Source organism: Penicillium atrosanguineum, assembly GCF_028827265.1.
Source record: "Penicillium atrosanguineum strain IBT 20685 chromosome Unknown utg000001l_segment0_segment0, whole genome shotgun sequence".
Taxonomy (NCBI): Eukaryota; Fungi; Ascomycota; class Eurotiomycetes; order Eurotiales; family Aspergillaceae; genus Penicillium; species Penicillium atrosanguineum.
Window position 1 is genome coordinate 639,662 of NW_026623133.1, and position 14,774 is coordinate 654,435.

The 14,774-nt window shown below is 47.7% G+C and overlaps 4 protein-coding genes across 4 annotated transcripts; 1 reads left to right on the top strand and 3 right to left on the bottom strand.

Annotated features, from left to right (window-relative positions):
- Nucleotides 1-248: 248 nt before the first annotated feature.
- Nucleotides 249-1,598, bottom strand: N7443_000239 (arrestin C-terminal domain-containing protein; the record flags this gene model as incomplete). Its single annotated transcript, XM_056880295.1, has 3 exons — nucleotides 249-491; nucleotides 545-1,429; nucleotides 1,521-1,598. 3 exons carry the CDS (start codon nucleotides 1,596-1,598, stop codon nucleotides 249-251), a joined length of 1,206 nt encoding a protein of 401 aa, XP_056745533.1.
- Nucleotides 1,599-2,837: 1,239 nt separating this feature from the next.
- N7443_000240 (putative DNA polymerase delta subunit 4) lies at nucleotides 2,838-3,499 on the top strand (the record flags this gene model as incomplete). The annotated part of the gene is made up of 3 exons (XM_056880296.1): nucleotides 2,838-3,183; nucleotides 3,240-3,307; nucleotides 3,359-3,499. The coding sequence occupies 3 exons, from the start codon at nucleotides 2,838-2,840 to the stop codon at nucleotides 3,497-3,499; spliced, it is 555 nt and encodes a 184-aa protein (XP_056745534.1).
- Nucleotides 3,500-4,633: 1,134 nt separating this feature from the next.
- On the bottom strand, nucleotides 4,634-5,782 carry N7443_000241 (ankyrin repeat domain-containing protein; the record flags this gene model as incomplete). The annotated part of the gene is made up of 1 exon (XM_056880297.1): nucleotides 4,634-5,782. One exon carries the CDS (start codon nucleotides 5,780-5,782, stop codon nucleotides 4,634-4,636), a length of 1,149 nt encoding a protein of 382 aa, XP_056745535.1.
- Nucleotides 5,783-8,251: 2,469 nt separating this feature from the next.
- N7443_000242 (uncharacterized protein) lies at nucleotides 8,252-10,676 on the bottom strand (the record flags this gene model as incomplete). The annotated part of the gene is made up of 9 exons (XM_056880298.1): nucleotides 8,252-8,390; nucleotides 8,455-8,546; nucleotides 8,601-8,834; nucleotides 8,892-9,150; nucleotides 9,197-9,531; nucleotides 9,583-9,657; nucleotides 9,707-9,935; nucleotides 9,996-10,080; nucleotides 10,133-10,676. The coding sequence occupies 9 exons, from the start codon at nucleotides 10,674-10,676 to the stop codon at nucleotides 8,252-8,254; spliced, it is 1,992 nt and encodes a 663-aa protein (XP_056745536.1).
- Between the last annotated feature and the right edge of the window lie 4,098 nt (nucleotides 10,677-14,774).

A 14,774-nucleotide genomic window follows, 5' to 3' on the forward strand; every position in this document is an offset into this window, starting at 1 on the left:
GAAAGAAATTCCATTGCCTCTTTAGAAAAATCACCAACACCCCACCCCAAGAATGAACGAACAAGCGTCCGTGCCATGCAACAAACTCCAAGCTCAATGCAATCGTAAGACATGACATGATGTGGTATACTTCCGGGTCGCGGGCCCCGGTCCATTCAATCGACTCGGGAGATCATGATCAATTAGATGTGCTCCGTATGCGAGTACGGTCCAGTGAGAAAAAAGGCCCGACTTGCTTTATGTGCGCTTCAATCGATGAGTGGCTTCTTCTGGTTGCCGACCAGAGCCACGCCGAGGTAATTGAGGGCGTTGGGATCGCTGGGCCTTATGATGGATGGTAGTGGTAGCATCGGGTTGTCTGGATTCACATGTGCTGCATCTCGTGCAGCTTGTTCGATAGCTTCCATCTCTTCTTTGCATCCAGCGTGATCGAGTGGACATACCACGATCGGTTGCCGGATGGTGATGTCTCTCGCTGATGTTAAATGCGCCTGTCGCATGTGTTAGAATTTGAGATTTAGTCTGGTAGTCGATGAAGACTTACTCGAACGGTGAGATAATACTCGATTTTATAGAGACTTGCGGTAGTTGTGAATCCGCTTACACCGTACATTGGAAATGCTGTACGACTTCGCGGTAAAATGCCTTCGGAATCTCGCAGATCCTTGGCAGGAAAGACCAGTCCCAAGTTGGTGAGGTAGCCTGATTGTGGCAGCTTGACGCCCACTGTTTCCGTCTTTTTGGCCAACGTCTTGACCTTGCGCTGGGGCTCGTCGCCTTCGTGGTTGTAGATGATCTCCTCGTCAATGCCAATCGTGATCTTGCTGATGGTCACTTTCCGAGCTTTGCCCATCCAATCCTGGTTTGGTGATAATTTGACATAGACACTGACAGGGTCCAGAGGCCCGTAGGACCATCGTGGGAGTGATATGGCCAATGTCACCAAATGATCCGAGACCCGCTCTGCCGACTCTGGGCGATTATACATGCCGAATGTAGACAATGTGTCATAGCGAGCAATTGGAACCGGAAACGTGTATTTTCGTTGTTCGGAATGCCCTTGTTGAACCATCACCACCATCTCGTAGTATGTCTCGGCGGTGCGGCTGGGTAGTTGTAGGCTCGCCGGGGGTACTCGTCTGGAAGCATCGCGTCCTCCACGGCCGAATGGGATGAATAGCACGAATGGCAAATCCATAGCAATGACCTCTTCGTATTCTTTTCCAGCAGGACATCGAAACAACAACATCTCCTTGCCCACGATATCTGTGATCTCCTTGCGAGGTGGAGCAAGGCGCTTCTTTGTGACGGAGTCGGCCGACGGGTGGATTGTTTCGCGACGCAGGAGGGAAATGGTCACGAGCGACACATTGACGGGCGCTGAAATACCGACACTCGGCCTGATCTCGACTTTACCCTCGACTCGGGGCTGTAAAGGGTCAGTTCATTGAGCTGCGGTTTGGGGGAGCAGCCTTCGAGCTCGAGCTCGGTGCAAGCAGGGGTGATCGGGGAGCGCTTACCATCGTGGCGGAGATACCTGGATATCCGATCAGGAAATTGCCATTTGCCGGACCTGAAACGCGCACGAAGGCGGCCATCTCGATAGCGCAGTTCCCGCACCACCATGGACATGCGGAGGGGGCGCAGGGAAGTTGGGAATCTGCGACCTCGACGGGCACCCTCTCGCACGGTTCATAACCCGGAGCTGAAGGGGGTTGTGGGAGGTGGAAGGTGGCAAGGGAGGTCCAAATGTCGGGAGAAGAGAGCTGTAGGATGTGGGGGGGTTAAGGGTGTTACTGTTAGCTAAGGGTGAACCAGCCCCATCTCCCGAGCCCACCTTGAGCCTCGATTGCATCACCGATTAACTCCGTGATCAGCACAACACTCATGTTGATGGTCCATTTTGAAACTATTGCACTATTCTTTTCCTTTCCTCTTGTCTTGCCTTTTCTATCTAGCATGCATCGCATCAGCACTGCACTGCACTGCACTGTGCCTGTTCTGCCATTGCCTATATATTTCCCCCTCGAGTTTGGCATTCATCCCTCGCCGCTTTTACCTTGTTTAAGCGGAGTATCATTTCCAATCCAGGGCATCCGGACGCACAAGTCGGATGTATCCTAGTCAGTCTTTCACAACCCAATACCTAGGTAACAACCCTTGTAATGCGGCACCAACGCGATCATGTCTCCTGCAATCTCTCGAAGACTCTTTATTATTGTGTTCTCTACCTAGTCACCTTGATGCGCCGATAGTTGGATCAACCCTACGGTCCTGAGTTTTGTCTACTCTTCTCCTGTCTGATGATCACTATTCCGATCTGGACCGATGAAACAGGCAAGAGCCCGCCTCCCACATGTGCGAGGAAGTATATCAGATCGGCACGCCCAGGGTCTTGGGTTACGCTGGTCAGTTCGATATTATCATTTGTGGTGGTGGTTCTTTTCGCCATTTCGATGGCCTTCTGCTCAGATATATATAGATATTGGGACATCTGGATAGAACGAACTACACCATGTACATTTTTGGTATAGAAAGGAGTGACGTCATCAACAAGCACGACCTCGGGATCAACGCATTGTTGGTAATTCACATTAATAAAGAGTATCTAGTACTTGATTGAAGCCCTAAGAATGTTTCGGTCTCGAGAAAAGTAAACAGAAGTATATCGTCAATATCAAGGGTGTAGTACCATGGGCGGTCAAGGTAAGAGCCAGCGGGTGACTGGTTGCACTGGGCAACACCAACCCAATGACATCGCCCGGTCCACCAACCCACTTCCCCAACATCACCGACAGCCCTGCAGTATCTAAAGCCATCGCAAGTCCCTCATCATCATGCCTCCTCGTCGCCGTGCTGCCGCCGCTGCGCAGTCGACTCTCTCGTTTGGCAACCAATCGCGAGTGACCAAACCCTCGACCACACCCGCAACACTCCATAAGGCCAAGAACCTCGATTCGCCGCTACCCACCGATAAGTCTGCGTCGGGCACTCCTGAGCCTCAGCAGGTGCTCACACCCGAGCCATCAAAACCGCATGTTGCAGAGCTAGCGGTGCGACAGCAGGCCACAAAGGAACACGAAGAGCCGCTTTCGGCCGAAGACAAGCGGGCCCTGAAGCTCAGCAAGCAAGACCTCCAGAAGTACTGGAATAAAGAGGAACGGAGTCGGAGGACCCCTCGAGGTGAATAAATACTGCGGGTTCCATGTAATCATACAGACGCTGACTCCATTCTATAGTGCACCAGAAGGACCTTTACTTGGAGGAGAAAATCTTGCGCCACTTTGATCTCTGCAGCCAATATGGGGTACGTTCTAGACCCTCGCCGGTTGACCAGTATATGCTAACAAATCTCCAGCCCTGTATCGGAATCGCACGGCTCAAGCGCTGGCGCCGTGCCAACATGCTGAAGCTCAACCCACCCATCGAGGTTCTCGCCGTCCTGCTCAAAAAGCAGAATGCGAATGAGCGCGCACACATGGATGAACTGCTCTCGTAATGCTAGAGAATAAGAGCGGTGAGTTGTTAATATGCATGTATGGCGTTGGAAATTGTACTTTTAGCGAATGACAAATGAATATATATATTTGATACCGGCTGTCTTCTGATACTCACCCTCAAGTAAAAATAGCCTTGAAAACAAAAGTTGGTATAAGTCTGTCTAATAATTCAGCTCTTACTGAGCACAAGTCTTTTTCAAACCCCCCATTCCTTCTCAGGGCAGTAAATACATGGACACCGCTAGGCTAAAACGATTGTACCGTGCCAGATGGACTGTTAATTTGTATCATTCAGGTTCAGGTGTCGCCTTCTCGTGTTTTGATGAGAGAAACAATCTCTTAATATGTAATAATGGTGACGGTAAAACTGCCGCCTCGGGAAGTGATCGGCTCCCGGAGCACAGGGTGAGTTAGTCACCCCGCCGCCCTGAGCTGCTCACATAGTTCTCTGTTTCAAGACATGTCATCGTCGCCACGGAATGGTTTGTACTTTGGCCTGGAGAAGGCTGACAATGTGCCAATGACCATGTTCTTTGGCAATATCCTGCGCAGACTTACCTTGGAAATCCTCAAGCACAACATCTATGCGAGGGTGCTCAATCAAGCAATTTGTGCTTCTGAGATGTCCATCCCGCGGCAGCATACCAAATGGTCGTTCGTCTATGATCTTCGACGGAATTACAGTTCGTTTTCAGGAAGTGGAACAGCCAATCTGTACATATATGGATATATATCGTTGCTGTAGCCTGCATATCGCTTTGCGAGGGGTCGGGGTAAATGAATACTACTACTACTACTACTACTACTACTACTACTACTACTACTACTACTACTGTATTAGAAGGAGTTTTTCTAGGAGCATGTAAGAATATAATAGGTTTGATGCAGACTGTGCATCACTAATACCTGTGGTGCGCTGGATATAACTGAATATTACTAATTTTGCAAATCAACGTCCATCCTTAGTGAGCGTTATGATCCCTTACTACTCTGTACTGTAACTAATCTATGTTGCGGCCACAAGCTAGAAATAATGATAACCTTACGTAAGCATGCTAAATGAAAGGCACCTGAACACATTTGTGAAACCACTGTAATGATTGCCCTATAGATTTCATTGAACTAGCTGAAGTCTAAAAGCTTCGCAAAAACACCGTGATATGCCCATGTTTGTGCTTCTTAGCGATAGCATATGCCGTCAGCCCATTCGAATCTTTCAGTCGCTTTTTGACACCACTTTGGTTGGCTAACAGCTGTACAATGTCAAAAAGCCCACCAGCCGCAGCCCACCAAAAAGGTGTTTTCCCCTGGTCGTCCATCGCATTTAGATTTAAGTTGGGATGCTCCAGTAGTATCTTGACAACTTCAAGTTTACCTCGAGCTGACGCAAGCATGAGCGCTGTAAAGGAGTGACAGTCTTGTTCATTGACCAACAAGGTTTCTTTATAGCTGAGAAGGCGACGGACAATGTCGATATGTTCCATAATGATTGCGATTTGAATTGGCGATGTCCCAGACGGGCTTTTTTGGTTAATGTCGGCTGAATTTCGGAGGAGAAATTCCATCACTGGAAAGCGGCGATGCCTTCTACCATTTTCGTCTCGGTCCCAGATCTGCGTAATGCGAGAATTCTTATCCGAGGCCTCGGGCAAATTTCTCAGATTGTATCCTTTTGCAGATTGGATCTTATACATGGCGCCTTTGAGAGGCCCATGTCGCACAATGGCTTTGGTTGAGCTGCCAGTCGAGAACCAGGCTTCTGGCTGACCTCCGAATTGCCTGCCTCCAATGGACATTTTCTGAAAGCTAACGAGCATGTCGTCTTCTTCTTTCACACTTTCACCCAGAGAGCCAGGCATCATGCTCACAGGTGGCTCCGATGTATCTTTATTAGTAGCCTCTGTCATCGGCCTGTCAATGGGCTCGACAGAGTCATTGCGGCCGGGATCCGCAGCCGCTGGCTGTGACCCGTCGTTATTAGTAGCCTCTCCCATAGGCGTATCATGAGGCTCGACAGCGCCATTGCCTTCGGAACTGTCGGGTACAGATTGTCCCTCTGGTAGTTCGAAGGGAGGTTTCGAGTGTGGATCTAACGCTGGCCTGCCATTGGCAGTTTTCGAAAGGTTGACCTGCTCATTTAGGCTCTCAACTACTGCACTAGGCATTGTTCCGTTCTCAGCGGCGTCTTCGACTTTTCGAAGTTTTTCCGTCAGTTCGTCTTGCTGCTTCTTCGATTTGGCGGCCTTGGGAGGAACGCCATTTGATGATTTCGGTTGAGCCATGGCGCACAAAGCCTTCGACAAGGTCTAGAGGTAGATAGAGCATAGGTGAACGACGACTTAGCTCCTACTTATACCCATAGATGCCAGGCGGTCATGTCTCGGGCTTTTGAAGAAATTCCTCACGCCCTCATGAAATATAGACTGCCTGTTTTGTTTTCACGTTAAACACCGCCAAAATCTCCAGTCGGCCCGTCCATGATGCCGCAATAATGAGCTCTGGGAAAGCTCAACGGTGCCGTTTGTTGGCAGTAACCTGTCATCTCTTTCATATAATGATGCCCCATCAAGCTGCGGACATCTCTTGATAGATGCGTTATCAAGTCCATATTCTTGTCAAAGAGATATGCTGGGTCACACAGCTGCGGGCAACCGTGTTCGAGAGGCACTGTTCTGGAGTTACCATCTTTCATCGTAGCCTGATTTGGGAAACATGCCTTAGTCAAGATGGATATCCAGGAAATGACCATTGAACCAGCAACCTATGTGGCCCTGACCCTTCAATCCATTGACATAGCTGGTGAGGGTATTCTCTGCTCTACAACTCGTCGCACTAGACAACCTTTAGAGCATAGCACCTTCCAGGAGCCAGTAAACAAACCCAAAGAATGGTGGTGAAGATGATGACTCTTTTTTTTCCCAGACCTTAATAAGGTTAGGCACCCGTGTACTTCATCTTCTGTTCTCAAATGATCACGTAGATGACATGACAAGCCTCAAAGTCTATATATGCCCCCAACCCAAGGCTTTACCTTTCATAATATTCATCTCACTACTCGCGACTCGAGCAGGCCTTGCCTGTAAGGCTTTTTGATATTGATGTCCTCTTCGTTCAAGCCCACCTTTCGAACCTTTCATCGATCCTCGACCAAGTCCCTTTCAAACCCTTACATCCTCTTGAACAATTCTTCCAAGCTCGGTCGCCTGAGACAACGATGAAAAATGCCCCTGAATATACAATTATTGGCCTTGAATTTGACCGTCTGAAAAACATCAGGGAAGATTTCTTTCAATGAAGACCTTGTGGCGTTTGTCGACAAGGCCCGTTCGTCACTTCAGTCACGAAAAGGCTTGAAACGACGAGATTGCTTCAAGTGATCTCTCTTTCATTACGCTGCCATGGGTGACTGTACAACTGAGGAATTGACGCCAAAATGATCATCTATGGGCCAGGAACAGCCGTCTTTTCTGGTCTCCACCCGTTATCTGGGACTCCCCCTGACCGCCGGGAGCACTGGCCCAACCTCGGGAAGGCCTTTTGCCACGCACTGTTGACATTCACCCACCCACGGGTACATATAAAGTGCTCACCTTTCACGCTGCCATGCCCCTTCATCCACACACCGTCATGGCACCCAGAATCTTTTCTAAACTATTCAAGGGCAAGAAAAAAGATGAACCCAAATTCACACTGAAAGAAAATTCTCCAGTCGCAATAGGAATTTCAGATTCTACCTGTGAGATCAATGGCGATATATTTAATCGATGGAAGCTTCCAATTCCACCACCAGAAGACCGCCTGCGAATGCTTGGTGCTCAAAGGCTCTATCCCCAACCGCAAAGTCCATTTTTCCGCCTACCAGCTGAGATAAGGAGGCAGATATATCTTGAGCTTATGGGTGGTCGCCGAGTGCACATCCGGTATCTCTGGAAGGACCCGTCGCCATTTCGACCGCAGCCGAAACGTGGCGGGCCCCGCTGGGATTGGTGGCACATTGTTTGCGAACAATGTGATCGCTTCCCTGAGGACCCTGACATTGATTGCTGTCCAGACTGGAGTACTGAGGCGGGCCTCATGCAGAAAAGATCTAAAATTGGTGGCGTAGAGTTGTTAAGGAGCTGCCAAATTGGGTAAGTGGAAAATAATTCGATATCTGGACCGTGTCTCACATTTGGTGCAGCTATGAGGAAGCATCAGCAATTCTTTATGAGACAAATGTCTTCGCGATGAATAAGGCCATGGACACTCCGTTTCTTATGTCGCGACTCTTATCACCGCGCTGTGCATCTCTGATCACAGCTATGGACATCTCATTTTCTGTGGATATCTGTAGACCAGATCAATACGAGAGCGATTGGATGGCAACTTATGTGGCGCTCTTCAAGTTATTCGAGCAAAATTTTCAAGGTGTGCATCAGCTACGCTTGGAACTTCGAGTCCTGTCCTGGGAGGTTTTGTCCGAGTTCTTCAACGACGAGAGGCTGAGAAAACTTCTTGCGCCACTTGAAAGACTTTCAAAAGGCCGCAAGTGGACTCGACTACAAGTTTGTGTTCCATATAATTGGCATGCTCAGTTCCAACAATTCAAAGCAACTATGCCCTGTCAAGCGGAGTGGGAGCTTACAGAGACTGTATGGACGGACCCCTTGGTGATGGAAAGACCCATGCTAGGGTGAATATATACTACCAATCAGATTATTTGAGGAGTCATTCCTACCAGCTATCTTGACATTCTATCCCCCAATTCTTTTCTAGCTCTTGGATGTGACTGGTACTGGGGTTCCACTAGTGATTGTCGTGATTGGACCGGTAGTTCCGATGCACACAAAGACAGAAGCTTGTAATCCGGCGCAGTTGGTGCTCACGGCCGGGTTCCAATTATAAAAGTCACTGTGCATTGTTAGTAAGTCACCGGGCCGTATAATCCTGCAAATGAGAGCAACGGGTAACGTACGTTTGAGCAACACCTGCCTCAGATGCTATATCCGCACAACCTTCTCCGCTCTGCACGTCATAGAATCGAAGACACCCAGACACCATACCGGTCTAGAATCGTATAAGGACTCTGATTCAGCCATTGGGAAGAGGAAGAAGACTCACTTGGGTTGGGGTTGGGGTTACGGGAACAGGCGTGCCAGTAGTGATCGTAGTTGCGTATCCTGACACGCCAATGCAAACAAATACTCCCGATTGTAGACCTGAGCAGTCGCCATTGAGTGCAGGATTCCAAGAGTATAAGTCAGCAAGTGCCACGCCGGCCTCTTGCGCAATATCATAACAGTCGTTCCCATCTTCGACTTTGTAGAATCGAATACAGCCGCTGACCATTCCAGTCTGCGTAGATCACTCAGTCATGCACCGAAAGAGATAAAATGTACTATCGTTACATACCTGGACAGGAGATGGGCTGGCCCCAGCAGATGTGGCGGTCGCGGAAGTCTGAGCGGGTGTGGATGATGGCGGCGTAATAGTGCTCCCTGAAGAAATTGAGCTCGAGGTTGACGATGTGCTGGTATTTCTGGGAGCGGCAACACAGATATAGGTGTCTGCGGTCAATCCACTGCAATCGGGTCCAAGCGAAGGGTTCCAGGCCTCAAGATTAGTCACGGAGATTCCATTGGTACTGGCAATTGCAGTGCAATTATCATTCCTTTCATCATTAGCCTATAGCATCAAGGGATTAGAGGGTAACTTACGTTCCGACCAGCCAGTAGTCTGCGCAATCTGAAATTGTATCAGATGGCGTAGTTGGAGTTGGAAGGGCTGTCAAGGATGCCGTTCGAGTGGTGGGCGTGTCTGGAATAGCAACGCAATAATAATCGCCGATAACCAAACCGGAGCAATCAGACTGGACAGCCGGGTTCCAATTGAGGAAATCAGATTTGGAGAAAGTACCGAACTCTTCTGGGATCAGATCACAGTCATCACCATCGCTAGCCAGGTACCACGCTGTGCAGCTAGAGGTGATTCCCGTTTGCACGGGTGATGGCAGCACGGTGGTTGTTGATGGCATGGGTAAGGAAGTCCCGTTCTAGATACAGTAGTAGTAGCCCGACTGAATACCGGAACAGTCCGTGCCAACGGCAGGATTCCACTCAATGAATTGATCTTCGGTCAAAAAGCCTTCAGAGGAAACGATACCAGCGCAGGTATCGGTCTGTGATCTGTTAGTTTCAACCTTATGAGGCTAAAGGTATCAGACCTACCTCGTCTGCGATATAATAGTCCTGGCAACCAGTGGCAATGCCGCTTTGAGTAGGGCTGGGGAGAAAATCTGTATCTGTTGCTACAGGGACAGTGTATGTCCACGTCGGGTACCAGGCTGCGGTTGTCCCATTGTCATAGTTTGAGACTTGGGGTTTGATGCCGACACAGTACCAGTATCCGAAATATATACTCGTGCAGTTTTCGCCAACAGCTGGATTCCAGTCCAGACTGCAAATTTGATCTTAATCTTTGGTCTAACATTTCACTTCTCATTGGGACATCACTCACAAATCTTCTTGATCCATCCACGTGGAGTACCTGAACACAATACTCTTACAAGTATCGCCTTGCTTTGCCTGATACCAATTATCACCTCAAAATCAGGTCAGTTGTGAACAATCAAAACTTAATAAGACAGGACTAACAGTAAGAAGGTTGGCCGATCTGCGTTTGAGAAGGTGGCCAGGTGGAGTTCGTAATGGTGACAGGGTTCGTCGTCGTGTTGTAAGAAAGAGTAGAGTAAGGCGTCGCAGATGTGGAATTCGCCGTGATTGTGCCGGTGGAGATCACGGTGGAGCTTCCAATTGAGCTCGTAGATGCTGTAGAGCTCGCGGCCGTGCTGGGGGTTGTTGATGTTGATACCGCTTGGCCAACCCCGACACAGTATGAAACCCCGATTTCCACTATACACGAGTCACCTACAGCAGTATTCCAAGCCTGAAATTGGGCCTGTGTAATACCAAAAGCCTGGGAGATGCTCCAGCAAGAATCTCCCGAGACGACATCGTACCATTGATTGCAATTGCTAATCGTGCCTGTCAATGTTGGTTTGTCTGGGCTCGACAATGCTGAAACACTGTCTGTTGTTGTCGTGGCACGTCTGTGAAGAAACCCATGATCATGGCCATGGGCTTGTGCCAGATGTGCCCTAGCCGTAGCAAAAACCAAAATAGCGAGGTCAATTTTCATAGTGACGAATTTGATGTCCCCTGAGAGGGTTCCGAGGATGATACCTCAGTGAATGAGAAAAAAAGAAAAAAAACGGAAATGAGCTTTACTCCATCGTTCAAGCACTTCACTGCTTGCATGGGCCTCGCCCTTTCTGTTAGCATCCGATTTCGGGGCCTTCATAACGATTTCTCATGCCCGGCCGATAGGGTGACCTTGCCCTCCTGAATTGTTTGTAAAAAGCCCTCAAGCCAGACCGTGCTTAGCAGGCCCACTCTGTCAGCTCAACTACATTTATTGTCATCACTGCCAGAGAAGAGCAATTTTGGCGAGATAGTGCCTAATTGATTAAGTTAGTAACCTTTTCGAAATCGTGTTCGGATTTTACTTTGGTGTTCTATAGTTGCACCTATCATTCAGGACCCGCGTACAGGGCTACCTTTAGTGTGGCGTTCTGATAAGGAGGCTCGGAGTTATTCAGCACTAAAGATCTGAGGGTGATATCCCCCAAGTTCGGTGCATGTTACCGTAGCCCCTCCCATTAACGACATTCAATTGAAGTCCGTCGATGAACATCTATCTGATGTGCGGTCGTATGACGGCCACTGATAAGCCTGAAGCTAAGTACTGAACAGCATGGTATAGACTACTGAAAAAATCATCAAATTTGATCAGAAGGTTCAGAGCATGAAAGACATCATTTCTTGGCGAGACGTGGAGTATCAGAGCCGGAGCTTGGAGTAGTAGAGCCGTACAGCTTTGAAGATGATGTTGAAGCGCGCCTTTTCTACAAGCATTGTGTAAATCTCTTCGTTGGCTCGGCACGTGGCATAGAAAAAGCGGCGCCGTAGTCGCCGCCGTGTGCGTGAACGTTCGCTTCGTTGTCCAAGAGTAGATTCGCAATTTCTTGATGGCCTCTAAACGAAGCGGCCTGGAGAGCGTTGCCGTAGTTGCTGCCCTACGCATTGGATACTGCGATCCCTGAATGGAAATGGTTATGGAGTCTAGACATTCAATGAAGGTAGTCCAGCGTTGTGATTGAACGAAGTGGTATGGTTAAGTGGTATGGTTTGTTGATTGATAAGTGATGCTTCAGCGTTCATGTTATTGAGGGGATTTGATTGTGTGTTGTGTTGCTTGTTCTCTAAGATACAAGTAGGCTGGTGAACAGGTATACATGCATGCACGTGATCCCAGCCTCATCATTATCTCAGTAACCGGGATATTTCAAGAAGTAGACCGCTTAAGTAGAGAAGGGTCAACAAAGAAATTGTCAGCAATGAATGGTTATCAATGAGTGGCAGACTAATGGTGACCGGCGACAAAGGTTTAACGACGAACGGTGAACGGCAAACGGTTGATGTTGTTTGATAAGTGATGCTGCGTTGTTCATATTATTATTGAGGGAGTTTATTGTATTCAGTGTGTTAGATACAAGGGGCTGGTAGACAGGTATATATGTATGCACGTTATCCCAGCCCCCGATGGCCATCTCAGTAATCGGGATTTTCACGGTGAAACGACAAACGGTTAACGAGAAACGGTTAACGACAAACGGTCAAAAGACGCAATCAAGGAGTGCGGAGCGGCAGATGCCCCAACAACGGTGAGAAATTATCGTTCATGCTGACTTGAAACTTTGACCTTGGGTGAGTGGCTATCATCTTCGGCTCATCATGCGTTTATCTGACAGGTAATTGTTGAACAAGAGTAGGCAATACGTCCTCCTGCAAAGACAACGTCCTGACGGGCTCTTTTTCATTTCACCCTCCCGCTGAGGATTCGCCCGTTCACAATGAAATTTTTTTATCGAATACGAACAATAGATTCGATGAATTCTGAAGTCTTTGACAATTGACGTACCGCAAGACAGGCCCCGCATTCGAGTAAGTGGGGGAAAAAAATAAAAATTATTGAAAAAAAGGTTCAAAAGATAAATTTGAACGCTTTTAACGTTTTTAAACGTTTACTGGCTTTGCAACGTGAATAGACATGGTCTTGCAAGGACCCGGGCACAAAGAAGCTACAAGGGATTAGACCATCAATCTCAGATAGTCTAGCCTCAAGCTTGTAATTCTATTCCAACGAGATTTTGGTGAGAACTGTTCGTTGGCCGTTCACCGCGGGTCCTTTGTTTTCAGTGTTCCACGACATGTGTTTGTTTCCTTCAACAATTTTACGGATATGCAGGCCTAGAATAAAAAGGCGTCTTTATTGGATTGCCAGATACTTACAAGCTAGGTGTTACAGTACATGACAATTCCGAAACATTTCATTACTTACGCGGTATACACCTAGGGATGCTATACTGTGGCGATGCAGGCTGTATTGTATTGTAAGGACTGCGTAAGGATAAGTACCAAGTCAAACAACATTGTAGCCTGCAGGCTAAGCGTGGCTATCCAGAGCGTCCCGAAACCAATGTCATTACAGTATTGAATCCAAGTCTCTGCCGTACAGGATGGATCAAAATCAGTCTCACCAGATGAGCAAATATACCTCTCTCAAACCCTATGCTGAAAAAAACACTAGTCTATCTAACCTATCTCTTAGCTTAGTCACTCGTAGAATGGTAACTGCCCTGGCTCCTGAAGTCTTCACGTCATAGATCTGAGTGGCGTCATAACGGTCTTATATTTGTGAAACCCCATTTCATTTATACGTTCTATCTGCTTTCCTCTGATACATAGTGAATGGAAACCTCATGTGCCAGCCCAGCAAATCAAAATGGTGTTGACTAACCACACGGACTCAGAATCGGTTGATGCAGGTACAACGGCTGATAGGCAAGAGTGCTAATTCCGTCAGCGACAATGATGAATGCCTAACGCAGCACAGCTTTCAAAAAAGACACAAACTCCTTTGTCGATGGCAAACCCAACTGGAGTTCTTCTTATATCAGTTTTGCCGCACAGTAGCTCCACGCTTGGCCGATGAATGTCACTGGTCTTGCCCCGAGGCGGCAGAACTAAGTCGGCTCTCTGAAAAAGTGACCGAGTTCTTTTGTTTCCATCACAAGGGAGTCTTCCAGTCTTGTGACATATCGGAAGAAGAACGTGAATCATTCTGCTCTGATTTACATAGCATTCGGCAAATCCGACATTGCGCGGTGCACCGAGTTGTTGTGAACGCAGCAACAATCGGCAAATATGCGAGGAGTGCACATAATGTTTTAGCAATATTGAAACGACTGGGAGGAGCACAATTTGAAAAAGCTTTTGGTGGACAGGTATGCTGGGAGTCCTTTTTCCTACATATTATCAAAGTGACTAAATCCTATGTATAAGCTAAACCAGTTTCTGCGCACGTTCTGGGATATTAGAAACCCCCATGTTCCACTGGTAGCTCTGTACCAATCACCTAAGCAGCGAAGCGATTATTCTGACCCAGGTAATTTGCTAGCTGAGGCGAAGACGATGAACTTTCGACGTATGCTCGAGCTACAAAATACTGCAATGGAAAGGAAACTTGAGAATATTGGTAAAATGATGGAAGACATCGAGATTTCTCGCGGGCGAAAAGCGGCTCGCCAGGCGAGGTTCAGTCAACAGAACGAGGAATCTCAAAGAAAGAGAATTGAGAGAGCACAACGAAATCAAAAAGAACGAGCGGACGCCGAACAAAGAAGGCAAGAACGAGCAAGGAGAGCTCAGCAGGAACGGGATAAGGCTGTGTAGAGGAAGGTCGAGCACACTTGATCGCCCTGCTGCGTTCTCTTTTCCATTATCTCAGAGTTCCCCATACAGCATTAATACGGAAGCTATTTTTTTTTTTTTTTTTTTTTTTGGTTATTGACGTGTGTACTAGAATACTCCCAAGAAAGGGTTCAGGAGTAGAGTAACCGAAAAATTATAGCGCGTTTTGAGAAAGGGGGTTCGATAAAGAATCTCTGTGAAGCAATGGTGAATCTGATTTCGATCTATCTTGTAATTTACTTGCGCAGTTATCATAATCAGTCCTGAAGTTCATCTGTAAGTCTACTTGAATAAGTCGAACGTAGGTAGGGACAATTGGATGAAGTGAACACGACATATTTTGAGGCTACCCGCTATGTTACACACGAAGGTCCTGAACATCAAGATACAAATAACCACCTAAACGGACTGGCGAGTAGCACAT